The sequence below is a fragment of the Leguminivora glycinivorella genome, chromosome Z (genome assembly GCF_023078275.1).
Source record: "Leguminivora glycinivorella isolate SPB_JAAS2020 chromosome Z, LegGlyc_1.1, whole genome shotgun sequence".
NCBI classification, from domain to species: Eukaryota; Metazoa; Arthropoda; class Insecta; order Lepidoptera; family Tortricidae; genus Leguminivora; species Leguminivora glycinivorella.
Genome location: NC_062998.1, coordinates 32,773,254 through 32,792,562, shown reverse-complemented (window position 1 = coordinate 32,792,562; position 19,309 = coordinate 32,773,254). Strand labels below are relative to the sequence as shown.

The window sequence follows — 19,309 nt, the reverse complement described above, 5'->3', positions numbered from 1 at the left end:
TTAAATACATAGAAAACATCCATGACTCAGGAACAAATATCTGTGTTCATCACACAAATAAATGCCCTTACCGGGATTCGAACCCAGGACCGCGGCTTAGCAGGCAGGGTAACTACCGACTGAGCCAGACCGGTCGTATTGAATATATTATGTCAATAAAATTTGGTGGTCGGGTAATTAAATGCAATTCCACATTAATAGTTTGTTGTCGGCCACCCGGCCGAGAACGGGCTGAGTGAAAACACGTCATTTTTAATCGATTTTTTTGTCCATTAAATGAAAGCTAAAAGAAAAAAAATCCAATATTCTTTCTTATATTTAACAGTCGGCCGCATGTTTATTAACAAAAACTTGGTTAAAATATGCTTTAATTTATTTTGCATTTGGCGGCTGAGAACGGGATTATAAAAAGTTAGTTTTCGGCCTAGGCAACTTCGTATGTAAACCTAGTAAAATTTATTAAGTTCCCGAATCTTGGAAGAAAATAAATTCTGGCTCCAGATCAAAGCATTGATTGTATGGCCTGTATCTTATTAATTACATTGATTTTACTATAGATCCATCCTGTTTAATATGAAATTGGCAATTTTTTGTGTACCTACCACGCCTTCTTACTTATACGATGTTACAAAATATTTTTTTTAGTATATATCGTAACCTACATAAGAGTTTCCTTGAACGTTCCTTATTACTTGTAACGCAGTATAAAATTGAATTTGTTTTGTTTTATTCAAAATAAATCTTATTACTTGTGATTTAAGACTCATTTTAAAACATTAATAACAGTGGCCGACAACTAGATTAACAAGTGGCCGAGAACCAAACAAAGTGGCCGACAACGGGCTAAATAGGTAGGTACTCTTTCATATTCTTAATTATATAAACAAAACGTTGTTACTTATAACTCATTTTAATATAGAAATGGCAAGTGTAGTATATTTTAAGTCTAAAAATCTGCAAATGATAAAGATTTGTCGTTCAGATACATTGTTCAGAAAATCTATTTGAATTCGAAGTTTTGATAAACTGGCTAAACCACCCTACCTACCCATTTTTAATTTTCAGCAGACGATAAAGAGTACCTCGAGGTTTCAGCGGCAGATCTACTTTCTCTCCGTGACGTCAGTCGGGTGTAGGAGGCAGACACGGAGGCGCCAGTCTCATTGATCCGGCAGCCCATTCAATGTCAGCATCCAGAGTGCGTCCCAGCCCCAGCTTGTCCTTAATTCTGTGAACAACTGACTTTTCATCACATTTGCTGTTTAAAGGTATCAATGCGTTTACGTGTACTGAAGCATAATGTACTATTTTATTCCCAAGGGAATAATGGATTTAGTTTTAAAAATTAATGCAATCCGTACAATACTTCAGGCAAAGGATGTTTCAATCAGCCAAGGATTTTTTTGCACAACTAAAATTTGACTATTAACCTATAAAAAAATATTATACGGTATGAAAAATGCAATTTATTTATGTTTTACAATTATTTCAGTGTGTTTTACATTTATTTTGTAAATTTCACGTAGATAAATCGTTATAAATTGCAATCTGGCAGGAAATTGTGACGGCCATCTCGATTTGCGCTTGACCGTGTTGCCATAGCAACGGGCAGTACAATACCGCCATTCATTGAAGGTTTTGCTCGTGGTTTTGCCTTATGATTTTTTTCTCTGTGTTTTTCTCTCAAATGTGATGAAAAATATTGTGTGTAACTCAGTAGGTAAGGATTTTGTAAACTCGTAACGTGTCTATAACTCTCTCCAGCCTGTCGCGAGTTATTAACACTCGTTGGCAAAATCCCACTTACCTCCCTTGTTGCACAATATACTATTTCACTCAGGTTGACTTTACTGGCAACATGCTGGACATGGACACTTGTTAATATTGCAGTTCATACTAGGTACGGCTGCAGCAAATAAATCTTTGCCAACAGCGCGCTTGGTGGAAAGCGGCGGCCACTGTGCACTGTGGTCTTTAAGGTACCTAAAGTAGGTACTTATGAATTATAGTAATTTGTAATGCAAATTGTCCGTCCTTGGTACCTTATGTATGTTTTTAGGGTTCCGTACTAAAAACGCACAAAAGGACTGGTGCAACTGTCCGTCTGTCTATCACATTACATTAAATATCTCAAGAACTACTTATGCTATCGCTTTGAAATTTGGAATACTTATGAACATTGTTAACCTCTATAAATTGAAAGTATTTTTTTTTACTTTATTAATATTAATTACAGAAAATGGCCGAAATGAAAGGGGGACATACTGTAAATTTCAAGTTACTAGGTCAAGTGGGCTATCGTTATGTTATAGGGCAGCTTCCGGGGGAGTCTCTTCCAAACAAAACTCAAAATTCAATTTACACCACTTATTTATTATACCGTTCAACACCACTAAATATTACAAGGATTTTAAGAGCTAATTAAACAGCTAGACGTTACTCACTAGACTAGACTAATTTTCTTAGATACATGCTTTTATAAAATAATGCAATGACGTAATCTGTGCGGCGTAAGTAGTTCACGCGTGTTACCTACTTAAATTCTAATGCTGGCGCTGCATATAACAGCCCCCCCGATAAGACGAAGCTTTATCTCAAATAGATGAAGCTGAGTACAAAGGAAATTTCTGTCGTTTCGATGGAGTTAACATTATTATGAGGTTTACTTTTGCTTTCATTATTACGCTGGTTAAATATTTGAATACAATAGTTAGATGCTGAACGCTTATAATTACCATTAATATAATAACACTTGAAACACTTAAATATAAAGCTTAGCATCATAAAACCAACTAAAGATAAGGTAACACTGAATAGTATGTATCTACCATATTTCGTAAGGTGAGATTGCTGCTGTAAGTTATCTATGTCATTTTCTAAACTGTCTAGTTCATGAGATGCGGATTTTAAAGAGTCGAGATTTATATTACTGAGGGTGACGGGTGTTAGTACGGGTACTGTATTATTGAACTTTCCTTTCTTACCTTACAGCAGTCATCTTCTATGACATTGAAATCTGATCGCATATTATTGGGATCAATACATTTTTAGAGGTACTGATAGCTTTGGAGTATCCAATACAAATCGTATCTTAATTTTAAAATACCAGTGCCAAATATAGCATATTTTTTTTTATATTATCATTTATCATTACATTTTACATTAAGGTGAGGTTTTGGTTATATAAATACATTTATTGTTATTTAGGACATGCCAAGTCAATTTAATAACAATTCAATCAATTTAGAATCACATTCTTTGGGTAAAGATTTCGATACTTCAGTAAAAAGTCGTATTTCACAACATGGGTTGTTTATGCTAGAGTAAATAGTTATTAACGGGCAAATGGAATATTCGCTACTGACTGTGGTACATGTATCTAGATTTTCAAATAGTGCGTAATGTAACTTATCATCGGTTATCGCCATGAAAGAGCTAGAAGGGTGTATGAGAGAGAAAGGCAAAGGGAGAGCTTTATAAATGGTGTATTTTTCGGGATAAATCAATGGGATACTTAAAACAGAAACTAGCTTTCGGTTAAAATAGTAAGTAGTTAATTTAGAAATGTTAATTATAGTGGGTATGTTTTCTAAAGTTATTGGAACAGGAAAATCTAAGTTATGATTAAAATTGATATTATTTTTTAATAATTCTTTATATAAGTTAACGGGTGAGAGGACTGAGGGGTGTAAAATATTCATTTTGGAAAGTAAAATTGCATTCAAGACAGAATCTAGGTAATTGGATGCCGCAATCAATGAACTCTTTATTACATTTACTAGGTTGTTGACGCGCGGCAACGATCAGCTGTTCGTTTATCTCTGTAACCTGAGCCGGTAAGGCTCGGTTCATGTGCTCGAGTTTAATGTTTATTTTAAATTCGTTTGCATTTAGAGTTGAATGTATTTATGCTGAGTAGAAGTGATCGTTTAATTAGGGATGAGCGGGTTTTATTTCATTTACATGATACTTGGTATGACGGCGGTTAATACAAAGAGTGACGTTATGTTTGTTATTGATTTTGATTATTTTGTAAGGGCCTTTCCACACTGGGGATAGAGCCTTGCGAAGTCTATGATGTTGTTTTAAATAGACAAGGTCACCAGTTTTATACGATATTTCACGAGATGGAGAGTCGTAATATTGTTTAGAAGTTTCTTTGCTTTTAAGAATATGCTCTAAGGCTTTTTCACGGCTAAAGCGCATACGATATTGAAGGGCTCGTACATACTCATTGTAAGTCAGATTATCACTTGTTTCATACAGAGAATTAGGAATATGAGGTTTGTGTCCGTAGAGAAGTTCGTAAGGTGTGTATTGAGTTACACTATGAGGAGTGGTGTTGTAGCAAAGGATAGCTGTAAATATATAGCAGTGCCAATCATTCTGATTTTCATTCACAAACGATTTCAAGTATTCTTTCAAGGTCCCGTTATTTCGTTCAAGGGCACCGTTTGTCTGTGGGTGATAGGGTGTAGAAAAAAGTGATTTTATCTTAAAGATATTGTTAACCTGTTTAAAAAGGTCAGAAGTGAAACAGGTGCCGAGATCGGTTAAAACCATTTTTGGGATACCGAATAAGGCCATGAAATGTACAAGGCTACGAGCTACTTCTTCACTTGTAGCTGTGACTTGTGGGTATGCGCATGAGAATTTGGTGAGATCATCTTGGATGGTTAAGATAAATTTGAATTTCTGAGGTCCGGCTTCCGGAAGGGGACCTACTATGTCGAGTGCTAAACGTTCAAATGGTTGTGTACTGGACGAAGTTATCACCATAGGTGCCTTATTGCATTTTCTTAGTGGCTTATTGATTTGACATAGTTTACAGGATTTAACGTAATTTTCGATGTCCATGCGCATTATTTTCCAATAGTACGAGGCTTTTATTCGATTAAGCATACGGTTCATTCCGGGGTGTCCGGCGATGGTGGAATCGTGATTTTCTTTAAGAATTTGAGGGACTTCGGCTGGGGTAGGGTATATCATTTTGTTCTTGTATATGTGTATTTTTATGTTTGTATTATGGAAGATAAAGGAAATCATGTTATATATTTTGCTGTAAGAGATTTTTGTGAATGGCTCTGTGAAATCTGATATCGCTAAGTCGGTGAGTGTGGGATTGTTTTGTAAAATAATATCTCGTAAGGACACGAGCAGGTTAAAAATAGATTTATAATTTGTTTCCTCGTAGTGATTTATTTTTGTGAATAAGAAATAGTAAGTCTTTCCGTTATTAGGAAATGGCAGTACAGTATAGGGTTCGCGTTCGGAGTTACGTAATTCGCTTTGGTTTGGTAAACTGTTTAATATTTCTTCTAGGTTCGGCATAGAGGGGTCAAAGTCCAGTGAGGTAGGACATGCGATTGAATTAATTTTAGACCGCAATAAGTTTTCAGAGTGCTCTTCAATTTTAGTGTTATTTTGCCCAGTAGCGTTAATAAATTGCTTTTTAGAATATTGTTCATAAGTATCTTGGTTAGGAGTGTTTGCAATTTGGTTTCGGGTTATAGCATGTACCGGGATGCGAGATAGGGCGTCAGCATTGGAATTAAGTTTGCCTTGCTTGTAAATAACTTCATAATTATATTCTTCTAATTTTAGCCTCCAGCGTATAAGTCTGCTTCCCGGATCTTTCACATTAAAAAGCCATGTGAGTGGTCGGTGATCGGTGACAATTTTGAATTTGTTTCCGTATAAATACGGACGGAAACATTTTACTGCAAAGATTATAGCTAAGAGTTCCTTTTCGGTAGTAGAGTAATTACATTCCGCCTTATTCATCGTACGGGACGCATACGCGATGGGAAGGTCCTTTCCTATAGGACCTTGTGAAAGCACGGCACCGACTGAACTGTTACTTGCGTCAGTCGTAACTACAAAAGGTTGTGAAAAGTCAGGGTATTGGAGTAGAGGTGCTGTAGTAAGTTTTTCTTTGAGATGATTAAATGAAAGATCTTGTTCTGAAGTCCAATTAAATGTAACATCTTTCTTTAGAAGGGAGGTAAGTGGTTTAGTTATTTGAGAAAAGTTGTCTATAAATCTGCGGTAGTATCCAACTAATCCAAGAAAGGATTTTACTTCTTTAGCGTTTCGCGGAACAGGGAATTGAGTGACAGCCCTAACTTTATCGGGGTTAGGTTGCACGCCTTTGTCGGTGATTATATGACCTAAGTACGTCACTTCGCGTCGGAGAAATTCACACTTATCGGGTTGCAATTTTAGATTATATTCTCGGAATCTGTCGAAGACGAGATGAAGTTTTTGGATATGACTCTCGAGGTCATGTGAGTATATGATACAGTCATCTAAGTATATGTAGCAGTGTAGGCCTTGTAGGCCTGAAAGGACGAGGTTCATAAGTCGTTGGAAGGTAGAAGGTGCGTTTTTGAGACCAAAGGGCATTCTATTAAATTGGAAATGGCCCGATATTCCACTGGGGTTGAGAATCGTAAAGCCTGTTTTCGCTGAGTCAGCAGGGTCCATTGGAATTTGGTGAAAACCGGAAACGAGGTCTAATGTCGAAAAGTATTTAGATTTTCCTAATTGATCAAGGATATCAGTTATAAGTGGAATTGGATAAACTTCGGTTACCGTGACGTCATTCAGGCGCCTGTAATCGATTACGATGCGCCATTTTCTTTGACCTGAGGCGTCGATTTTTTTAGGGACGATCCAGACTGGTGCACTCCAGGGAGATATAGAGGGTTTGATAATGTTTTGGTCTAAGTAGCATTTTCTTAATTTGCTTATCAACTTCTTGTCGATGACATTCTGGGAACCTGTAGGACTTAGCATTGATAGGCGCAGCGTTGCCTGTGTTAATGGAATGTTTCAGAGCTGGGGTATGAGTCAAGGAATCCCCTTCGAGGTAAAATATATCTGCGTATTTACTGCAACATTGTAGTAGTGACTTTCTCTCTTCTGGGTTCAAATGTTCGTGACGTATGAGGTCTAACACGCGCTGAATACGATTGGACTGACCTGAGGTTACATTGTTTACACAAGTAGTGTGTTCTGATGAGTCACTCATAAGAGCGGAGTAATCTATAGGAGTAATAGTGACATTACATTCTTTAATTTCGATTGAAGAGTCGGTAGTATTTAAAATAGATACGTTGGCGCGTTTGTTGCATTTTATAGTAACTATACAATTGGCTAAGTAAACACCGTCTTTGAGCTTGTGATCTAAAATGAGGCCCTCTTTGATACCCGCGAGTTCAGAATCTGGATTGGAAATAACACATTCAATTACGCCTTCGGATCGAGATGGGATTATGTAAGATTGTTGATTAAAATGGATTTGTAAAGTGTGGCCCTGTAGGGACAGAGTGTTAGTTCTATAATCTATGTTGCATGTGAAGAATTTTAGGAAATCGTTACCTATAATGCCGTCATATTTGAGATTGACTTCGTCTTTAATGACGTGAAACTTGTATGAAATAGTATCATCTAGGAGAGGGAATTGTAATTGTGAGGACCCTAGTGTTTCACAATAAGAGTCTGTGTCGTTTATTCCTTTAAGTTTAATAATCTCAGAGGAAAGGCATGGTTTTTCTTTGAAACTGGAGTATTTTATAATACTGACACTAGCGCCTGTGTCGATAAGGAAACAGAGAGGTTGTTCAGAATCAGACATCGTCAAGTATGTGTAAGGCAAAGATATCCCCTTTTTCAATGAATGAATTTCGTAACATGGTATTTCAGATACGGTATTGTGAAGAGCAGGGGCAGGTTCTTTCTTAGACTTGGTGGGCATTTTTGTGCTTGATTCAGTGAGAGATAATTTAGGTATTGATTCTAAAGATGAGGAAAGGCTTAGTTTGTTTACGTTAAGGTTCAATAGAGACTGGGAAGTAGGACTCCCTTTGGAAGGAGGTGTGAGATTGTCATGAGATTTAGAACGACTCAACTGCAGTCTGTGTGGTTGAGATGAACAAGGAATAGTAGGACTCCGAATTTGTGGTGATGTAAGCTTAGCATTGGATTTAGTAAGGCTCAACTGCATTCTATGTGGTTGAGATGAATAAGGAATAGTAGGACTCCGAATTTGTGGAGATGTAGGCTTGGTATTGGATTTAGTAAGACTCAACTGCATTCTATGTGGTTGAGATGAATAAGGAATAGTAGGACTCCGAATTTGTGGAGATGTAGGCTTGGTATTGGATTTAGTAAGACTCAACTGCATTCTATGTGGTTGAGATGAATAAGGAATAGTAGGACTCCGAATTTGTGGAGATGTAGGCTTGGTATTGGATTTAGTATGACTCAACTGCATTCTATGTGGTTGAGATGAATAAGGAATAGTAGGACTCCGAGTTTGTGGAGATGTAGGCTTGGTATTGGGTTTAGTAAGACTCAACTGCATTCTATGTGGTTGAGATGAATAAGGAATAGTAAGACTCCGATTTTCAGGAGATGTGAGATTGGTATACAAATTTGGGAAACAGCGAGAGACAGTGGTCGTGTCCTTTAATGAAGGTGATCTCGGCAGACACGCGACCGGGATCTTATTTAGTTTAAATGATCATCATAATTAGTTTCTAATTGCACTTCGCAATAATGCGTATTGACCTGGTTACCCGGTGTGTTTGAACTTTGAGCACCGGCATTAGCTGCTGACGCGAAATTTGAAGCGCCGCCGCCGTTAAGGCGCATATTATTAATGTATTGTCTCTTGCGACACTCATTTATTGTATGTCCTACATTTTTACAATAGGCACAGACCTTTGGTTTATTTGGGAATTGATTTGGAGGATAATCTGAGTTTGTAGGGGGCCTGTTGAAAGAATCGGGATGCTGACGAGGTTTTATGTAGTAGGAATAACGTTCCTTTTTAGAATGGAAACATTCAGATGAGGTATGGCCCGGTTTGCGACAGACGTTGCATGTTTTAGGTGTTTTAAGAGTGCTACGGTTAAGATTAAATATCTTTTCTTCCTCAATCGCGTAACTGATTCCTTCATTAAGGGTAGAAGGGTTTTGACTTCGGACAATGTGTGAGAAATCGGGGTTTAGACCGAGAAGGAAGGTATTAAGGGCAAGATCTTCCATGGCGGCTATGCGACCCGGCAGTTGTTTTGCATCTTGACAAGAGTATTGAATATCGGCTAAAATTCTAGTTAAACATGACTCGACGCGCAGCGAATAATCTGTGACTGATTCAGTAATAAGTTGCTTACATTTTTGAAGTTCTAAAAGTAAATGTATGGAATGTTTCTTTTCACCAAATGTAGTTTTAAGAAAGGATTTTATTTCGGCCCATGATGTGAAGGTTTTTAGGCAACACGCTAGTTGAGCTTTGCCTTCTAATTGTGACACAATATATTTACATAATACATTCTGTTGTTCTGTACTGGCTAGGCTTATGGCGTTTTCGCAATTTGTTAAAAACGCCGGAAGTGATTCGCGATCCCCGTTATAGGGTTTGATGAATTTGGTCAAAACAGATAGAGTTACTTTGTCACTCATTTTGATTTTGGAAATTTCTGGAACTTGTTTAATTTCGTTTTCGGTGTCAGATGAACTATCTGTGGAAAACGAACTCGATTTTTCAGACTTGAATTTGTCCTCAGATTGTTCTTCTTTCACTAATGACATTAAAGTTAGTTATGCGTACAGGACAACAGGTGTAGTCTTAAATTATAGATATAGGTAAGTACTAATTAAATTATGTAAAATTAAGTTTAACGGCGAGTATACGTTGAGCACTTATTCACTTGAACTTGGTTTTCTTTTGAAACTTAAGTACATACTTTCACTGATAATAATGAAATTGACTCACAGGAAGATGATTAGGCGCAGGAACATCCTTGGCGATGTCAGTAACTGGATGCTTTGAGGTTTTGCCGTGAAGCGTTGCGTTAGGTGTGGTGCGGGCTCGTCTGTGTACGAGGCTGATCGTCGACCTGGTGTGGGCTGAACGGGGGTGTTCCGAATGCGGGCTCAGCAAGGATGCTGAGGCTGACCGTCGATCCGGGGCTGAGATGCGGGCTTGGCGGAGATGCTAAGGCTGACCGTCGATCTCATTATGATGCGGGCTCAGCGAGAGGCTGAGACTAACCGTCGATCTGGAAGCTGGCCTTGGATTCGGAATAACGCGACGCGACTCTACGAGTTGTCTCTTTGCGTTATCCCACCGCTGCCACCAATTTGTTATAGGGCAGCTTCCGGGGGAGTCTCTTCCAAACAAAACTCAAAATTCAATTTACACCACTTATTTATTATACCGTTCAACACCACTAAATATTACAAGGATTTTAAGAGCTAATTAAACAGCTAGACGTTACTCACTAGACTAGACTAATTTTCTTAGATACATGCTTTTATAAAATAATGCAATGACGTAATCTGTGCGGCGTAAGTAGTTCACGCGTGTTACCTACTTAAATTCTAATGCTGGCGCTGCATATAACAGTTAGAAAGAGCTCAAACTGCATGTACATATCAAAACAATTTTTTATAATTTTGTTGTGAAAAAAAAAATGTTTTTTGAAGGAAAATGTAAAAAAAAAAAATTCCCCCCCTCCTTATATTCGAAGTTTACCAATATAAATTTATGAAATTTTTACCAAACACGGCTATTATAATGAATATTACAGGAAAAATAGAATCGTACCTACACGTATCTTGAAAACTTTTTTAATTTATAAAAAACCTTCCAGATTTACATTTTCAATTTCAACACCCTTGCGAGTGTTTATTGTATCTGTATTTTTCACAGAATAACAACGAAAGTACCTTCTTTCAGATAGAGGAAAAATGGTTAAAATAGATTCACGCAATAAATAATTATCCCATAAAATACAATTCTTCAAAAGAATGTGATTTGACTAAAGCCAGACCAGAAATATATGACTAATCACGCCCCACCTACTAAACTGTCATCGCATACATCATAAGAACAGCGCCCTCTTGACAATAGTCTTTTATTTCTGGTCAGGCTTTGGAAGGAAAGTAGACTTTACTATGTATATCAGTGACAGATACATTTGGCACTCTATTACCTCACTAGTTATATAATGAGTTCATAAAACAACTACTATGTCAAAAATGTTAATGGCTATTCTGTACGACGTAAAATGTACGACACATGTGCGAATAAGTAATTCGCAACTAGTGTCGATTTCAAACACTTTCTACGTTCGTGTTTTAAATTATCATGACGTTGTTTCGGAAGTCTTATTTATCGCACTTGTATATTGTACTTACCTGCTACTTATATTAAATTATTTTTTTTCTACTTGTCGACTGTAATCTGTCAATTAGGACACCACAAACTAAACTATAAGTGCTAACTTTTCAGTGTTGGGATACTCTATTGCAGTTCCGACTCAATTATAATAAGCTCATTATAGTTGACTTTAGTTAACTGTAATAATTTCAAAATTAGAACTTCATACAATTTCTATACTAATTTGCCATACCTGGAAAATTTTCCTGCATCTGAAACACATTTTTTTTCTGAAAAGTTTTGTATTATATCACGATTGTATAAAATAATATTACCTACCCAAATATCATAAACCCTCTACACCGTGTTTCACTTAACACTAAAAACCTGAAAACCGTTTGTTCAGAATCGAGAGTAGAATCGATTGAGCTATATCTTGATGGGGGTAATATTTTTTTTTTAATTAGTATTATTAGTTATTTTTTATGTGCCTATTCTATTGTATTCGTAATACAACATTGTGTATATCGCATTGCTAGAGGTTGTTTACCTTTTTCAGTATTTAGGCCAATTTTAAGGGTATTAATACTGGCTGGTTAATTACTTGGGTGATTATTTTTTCCGCTACGAGTTTGACGTTGTTTGTCAGTTTAATCTTAATGTTTATCATAAGTCATAACAAATTGAACTCGTACCTAATTACAACCTTGTCATTTTGAATATTGGGTTTAAATTTGCTTACTGCGATTACCTGTCCAATTTGAAGTTTACTGTGACAAAGCTTTAAAGTGTTTTACAGTGACATCTTAGCTGTCTGTTGGTAAACCTTATGTCGTTGCAGTAACGTACACAAATAAATAGTTTTATGGTTTATGATGGTAGTTAGCAATTATTTTATTGAGTGTAGAGTTAAAAGTCAAGTAGAGCTGTACAGAAAATTAAAAATTCAATTTTAAAAAAAGTAACCATTAGATTAAAAGATGAATGCTCTAGATGAGTTTAAAAAAATAAAAATCAGTTGGGGTGTCTGAGGTTTTGTTTTGAGTGATACCGGAAACATGTTGTATAATGCGTTCAAAAACCATAGGCAATGACCAGCATTACCAATCAGCAGAAATAAACAGAACTGTAATGTTAACATTACATACTGGAAACAGTAGGTTATGCGTTTAAATTTGGAACCTGTCAAATTCAAGTGAGTGTGCTATTCTAATATATATCTATAGAGATTAAAACAGATATCGATACGAAACCCCCAATTCAGTGTGTTTTTACTATAAATCGCACGCCATTATGATCTCGAGTGACACAAGAATAGTGACTTTGTTAGTTTGTCAGATATTGGAAACGCCGCCATTGTCATTTCCCCATGCTCCCTGAACCCATCATACTAGTAGAACCCTCATGATATTTGGGTAGATAAAGTAGTGTGTTCAACTATACATAATTATAAATTAGGCATTACAACACTCGTCTTAGGCTCGTTTCATAAACCCACACTTGTGTTGTATTGCCCTTCATTATGCACAGTCGCATAAACTACTGTAAGCTATGTAACAAGCGCCAGTTTAATTTGTTGTTTTTTCATATCTTCATGTATATTTGCCCGAAATAGAACCAGTCAGCGACTATATACTGTAGACACCAACTCAAGAAAAAATAGAATTTCTTTAAAACAACGCGTCGGGAATGTAGCCAAACTAGAAAACAACAAGTGAGAGGACAAAAAATAATATTAAAATGTACCAAAAATATCTAATTTTGTGCTGTGTGAGACGAGACGAGTTGCGACATAATAACTGCTAATGTCCATACATTTGATGTGTTTTTATAACATCAGCGTCTTAATACCTACCTACTTAGAGCGAACAGAGCGAAACTTTACCGAGGTTTCTAAAATTAAGCGAACTAAATTGACAGGTCATGTACGTCATGTTACCACATTTAGACCAGTGATACCTATATTCATATCGACAGTTCCAAAAAAGGTTGGATTAGAGAATAAGAATATCGATAAAGTATAAAGTAGCCTCGACTGACGTCCCTACTATTGCGCGGTTCGTTCAAATGTATACTAAATACATTTTTTTTTATACTACGTCGATGGCAAACAAGCATACGGCCCGCCTGATGTTAAGCGGTCACCGTAACCTATGGACGCCTGCAACTCAAACAGTGTCACATGCGCGTTGCCACCCCATTAGAAACCTGTACATTCCCTTTTGCTGTGTTAAGTTACACAGCAAAAAGGAGTGTACAAGTTCTAAGGAGGGCTCGGGTTGCCGACGACTCAAAGGACAATAGACGGAACAAGTTAGTTTCGTAAGTCCTCCCGTCACCAGCACACCGCACCCTCGTTGAGCTCTGGCAGCCTTACTCACCGGCAGGAACACAACACTATGAGTAGGGTCTAGTGCTATTTGGCTGCGGTCTTCTGTAGAATAAGAATAAGAATAAGAATAAGAATAAGAATCGTTTATTGTTTACCGTGTTAAACAAGATGTTAAAAGATACATAATTATGAACAACGGCTACCCTTTTCGGGTATACAATACAATGTTACACATTTACAATTTCGCATTATATACAAGTCACTTAAATTTTTTATAAATTATAAATACATAATACATTACTAAAATAAAATTACACTGTCTTAAATAAAAAATATTCATTTAAATTGTAAAATGCATGATCTAGTAGCCAGTGCTTTAGCTGCCGTTTAAATGGTTGACCACTTAACATTTTAATGCTACTGGGCAAATGATTAAAAACTTTGATGGCTGAGATAAATGTACTTTTGCAGTAAGTTGTGTTATTGACCCTGGGGAGCAATATATTATACTGATATTGTGGCCGTAAATTTTCACGACGTGCTGACCAAAAGTTGAAGTAATGTTTATTTACGAAACAAATGAACACAGTTCAAGAATGTAAATGCCAGTTAAGGTAAGGATGCCAGTTAAGGTAAGGCGGACATAATATATTATTTGTTTTTTTAACAAAGATTTTTCGGATTCGTTGATTTTTCTTGAATTTAAACACATTTAAAGCAATAAAGAATAAGACTAAAACCACTTTCCACCTTTAAATATATCAGATGGACTGTAATTTAAGATATCATATCATTTTACCGCCAAATACTCATGGCTATTTTTTTCTTTCCAATATTTTATTTGTCAAACCAAAGACATAATAATGTAACTCCGTATAGACGGATAAAGTCTAAAAAAAAACGTACCTCAAAACCATAATGAAAAAGGTACGGTGACCAAGACGGCGTTACACCTTTGGGGAACGCTCGGCTAGATGGCGCTAATAACAATATTTGACATTTTAACACATATCAAGCTAAGAATATGGGCCAAAATTGTCTAAACTGAAGTTTTAAGCCTGTGTCGTGAGATGGCAGTCTATGCACTGTGATCACACATTTTACTTTGACTTCACACATTTTATTTTACTCTATAATACTCAATCCTCTTTGGCCAAACTTATATCAATTTAATGACAACTTTCGGGTTCGCCTACAATTGTTACACTCAAAGTTACACTCTCCAGTCACCTGTTTTGACCTCTCTTCACCGGTTGCATAATAGTACATTGTGCAACAAGGGAGGTAAGGGAGATTTTGTCAACGAGTGTTAATAACTCGCGACAGCCGCAAAGTTATAGACACGAGTTTTCAAAATCCTTACCTCCCGAGTTACTCACAATGTTTTTCATCACATTTGAGAGGAAAACACAGGACAAAATCATAAGGCAAAACCTTACCAGTAGTCTATCTTTACCTACATCGGATTCATAAATCCATTGTTTTAGATTACAAACGCTTTTTGAGCACTAAAAAACTTTTAAAATACTGCATAAAAATTAAATGCAATGTCGAAGGACGCATACAATTGAACTTAGTTTACGTGTCCGTCAAAACATTTTTTTCATTTTCAAATTGAAGTTTTTGTTGTACTGCCCTTTGCTATGGCAACGCATTGAAGCGCGAATCGAGCCGTCATAATTTCCTGTCAGATTGTAATTATAACGATTTGTCTGAATAACATTTACGAAATAAATGCAAAACACACTAAAATAATTGTAAAACAAATAAAATGCATTTTTCATAACGTATAATTTATTTTTGTAACTTAGTTGTCAAATTTTAGTTGTGCAAAAAATCCTTGGCTGATTGAAAGTTGAAACATCCTTTGCCTGAAGTAATAGTACGGATTGTATTATTTTTTAAAACTAAATCCATTACTCCTTTGGGAATAAAATAGTACATTATTCTTCAGTACACGTAGACGCAATGAGACCTTTAAACAGCAAATGTGATGAAAAATTGTATAAAAACCCGATGCTTAAGTCTTTATAGTGTAACTGTCTTTGATGCTATTAATTTTTTAGCTTTGTAGCACGACCAAGTTTCCCACGCGTAACGCAGGTAGGAGGTTCCGCCGGCCCTTCCGATTCCAACGGTACCGCACCATTTTTTCTACATTGCGATGGCCGGCCACTGCAGATGCGCGGGTCCAGCATCCCGTTACACCCCCTCCACGCGGGGTGACGCCTCGCCGCAGGAAGGAAGGAAGCGTCGCTTTCACCCACGCCGTCGGGTGGTATAAAAGCCCGCCGGGACACATCCCAAATCAGTTGACATCCCAGTCTGCTCCTAACTAGGACCTTACTCTAGGCCTAAGCTAGCTCCTTGCTAAGTACGGAGAAAGCCCGTTCCGATCACACATTGCGTAAACCCCTGCGTTTGGCGTAAGGTCGCAATTCCGATCACACACACGGAGAGTCTTCTACTAGCAAGGCGTGAGCCCGGTTCGAAGTACGTCTCGTCACGTCACCTCTTTTCGGTACACCCGCTACCGTCGCGTCCATAGTCAAAGTGAAGTTCAGTGAAAGCAACAGTGTACAGTGCTAGATATACCACTCACAGCATTCGTGTTACTTAGTGTTACTAGACTACATTGTATAAGACTATTTGTGTAAACTTGCGTGTAACTCTTGTGTTGTCTAAATAAATCCAATTGGAATCGTTGTTGTTGTTCTGTTAAGCCAGGCCTGAACCCTCACCATCTTATAAGAGTGTCGACTTATTTTGACCCTCAACCCAATTAGTCTGCGCTCGGTAAAGGGAACAACATCACCCCTTTACCACCTTTTACAGCTTCAGTTTTGCATCTTCAATACCCTTACCCTTCTTGCGTGGGCGACAGTTGCGCGACCGTCGCGCGACCGTCGCCGTCGCGTCTCATACTTCCATATCGATAAGGTTTGATGTAGTATGCGTCGCATCGCCGTCGCGCGATCATCGCGCGACTGTCGTCCACGCAAGCCACGGCGTTAGCTTGGCGTTTGTGACTCGACATGTGACTACCTACAAATTGTAAAAAAGTGTTTTCTTTTTTAATATGAAAAGTACGAGTACAATTACCGGCATAAATAAGTGATGATTTCTGTACTTTGACGCTTTTAATCGTTTGGCAATTTCGTATGACATTTCAAACAAGACTTAATGTGACAAGGTATAGAAATCATCATTTATTTATGCCGGTGACTGTACATTCAACAAACATGTAATGGCTGTTTGTGTCTTCAACAAGCTTTTGTTTGCTGGCGCCCGAGTGATCCGAAATTTGGCAAAGGTACAAGTAATGTTGTCCACTAACAGAAATAACCTAACCACAAATTTTAACTTAAAAAATATTTTTTAAGAAAAAAAAAACCGCCGCCTTTGGGGTTCTGGTGAAAGCTACTTGCGAATGTTGGATTACGTATTTCGGTTCTGACCATCACCAACAGTTCCACTGCACCAAATGTCACTATTCTGGACGTAAGTGCATGCTGTTCTTATAAAAACACCAAAGTCACTATAAACGTGCCGTTCAGATTTGAGGAGTTCGGTTCTGACCATCATCAGCACTTCCACTGCACCAAATGTCGCTGTTCTTGACGTAAGTGCATGCTGTTCTTATAAAAATACCAAAGTCACTATATGCGTGCCGTTCAGATTTGAGGAGTTCCGTTCTGACCGTCATCAGCACTTCCACTGCACCAAATGTCACTGTTCCGTACGTAAATTCATGCTGTTCCTTTAAAAATACAAAAATCACCATATGTATACCTTTCAGATTTGAGGTGTGTAACACCCCGCTACCCCCTTAATTAATTACCCTCTTTATTAACCTAACACTATCTAACTTAAGTCCAAATTGTTAGCCCTAATTAAAACAATACACTATTAAAAATTGGCCATTAAAACAAATACTGTGATCGTCTAGTAAGTGGAAGGACTCCGTAGTTGTGCGTAGTAATCCAGATTCTTTATACCTTTAGGAACTTGCTAATAGGGTTAAATTTAAGTTGACAAAAACTAAGGCAGTAATATATTCACTTGAGATATAATAAGCAGAGTGAACGACATTTGTAGAAGAATTTAGTGTGATGAAATAAGAGTGTGTGCGATAGGTAAAATTGTGTAAGGTATATAAATACTGTAAATATATTAAAAATATATACGAGACATTATTTAAAATGGGTTTAATTGCTTCCGACCCACGAGTCCCTTATACATAGGAATAATAGGTGTATAATATAATATAGCCTATTATAAAGACCTCGCTCGAGCATATGGACAAATCAGGTTGCCGGTTCAATTCATGTTTTATCAAACATTGAACAAATGGGTTCCTTAGAACAAAAGTAAACTGATGTAAAGTGTCTTTGCACTACTTAAAAATGTACTACCATAGTAGTAGATATCAAATAATTAGTCAAGGACCCTTTAATCCCAGTATAATTTTATATGTTTTGGGATGTTTCTGCAACGAAATTCTCTTCCGTCAGGATGAAAGCTGCTCTAAACCTATTCCTGGTCTATCTGGGAAACAGAATATCTATTTTGATATCCATTATTGGGCCTATTCATTGACCTTCTTTTGATACTAAGACAAATACTTCATTGAACTAGCCTTTTGAATGACAAATCCCTAGACTCACACGCCATCCCATATATATATAGTTTGGTTCGGCCTTAGCCATCGAAAGTTGTCCAGGATCACAAAGTATAAATTCTATATGCGGGCAATATTCCACGTTCCAAGTATGGTGGTCTATTGCTTGACATCATGTTACACTAGTCAATGCTAGAATTGTTTGATTCCCCAGACAACGTTATCGTTAAACATATTATGAAAATGGAATGATGATTCCAAAGTCTGCCAATCTCGAAGTTAGTATTATTAACTCTATTTCCACTTTTGTGAACAAATCTTACTTGATTCAATACTTCCCCAGATAGAGTCAGGAACCTAACATCCATAGATGTCCTATGCCTTCCTAGTATTTAGTATTAGTATTAATTCCCACAAGTTATCCTTTAACTCTAATAAAGTTTACATGTTATGAACAATAAATAAAGTTATTAATCCTACTTTCATTGAAATAGCAAAATTATCTTACTTAAGGATGAGATAATAGTGGGAAAATCCTTCTAATCACCCAAAGAGATTCTAGCTAATAGAATGTGTATGTACATAAAGTAAATATGTGTAATATTTTATGTATCTATTTTGTTACAATCACCCAAAGAGATTCTAGCTAATAGAATGTGTATGTACATAAAGTAAATATGTGTAATATTTTATGTATCTATTTTGTTACATGTAGTAGTCATATTAGAAATACTCAGATCCTAATTTTAATTAATAATATTCCAAATTAACCGTTAGTGTTAATTGTATGCAAAAATAAATTGAAATTTGAACAACTTAAAATAATCACCACATAAATATAACATTCATGAATATCCCGTTTATATGAAATGAATAAGTACCATAATCAATTTTAACACACAATTAAATAATTAAATTTTATCACTTACTTGCTCTCCTTCACTATACTTTACCAATATAAACTCCTTCTCACTCTAATTATTTCTAATTAAATGCTTCTATCAAAATCACAGTAACTGACTTCCTCTTACTAAGCCCGTACAACTAATACTGATCCTCTCTCCCATTTTGCTCTGCCTTTTATATCCTATCCGCGCATGCGTTACGCATCTTTCGTCCAAAGTTTTCCTTTCTCCTATTCCTCTCAATAAATCAATAGTTAGGGACGCCATCTTTAATATTT

At 36.7% G+C, this 19,309-nt stretch overlaps 1 protein-coding gene across 1 annotated transcript; it reads right to left on the bottom strand.

Moving 5' to 3' along the window:
- Positions 1–8,016: 8,016 nt before the first annotated feature.
- On the bottom strand, positions 8,017–9,637 carry LOC125240569. Its single transcript, XM_048148510.1, has one exon. It carries the CDS (start codon positions 9,598–9,600, stop codon positions 8,515–8,517), a length of 1,086 nt encoding a protein of 361 aa, XP_048004467.1. The 5' UTR covers positions 9,601–9,637; the 3' UTR covers positions 8,017–8,514.
- Between the last annotated feature and the right edge of the window lie 9,672 nt (positions 9,638–19,309).

Excerpts from the sequence above, each read along its gene's own strand:
- LOC125240569 (XM_048148510.1), bottom strand. The coding sequence starts at position 9,600 with ATGTCATTAGTGAAAGAAGAACAATCTGAGGACAAATTCAAGTCTGAA.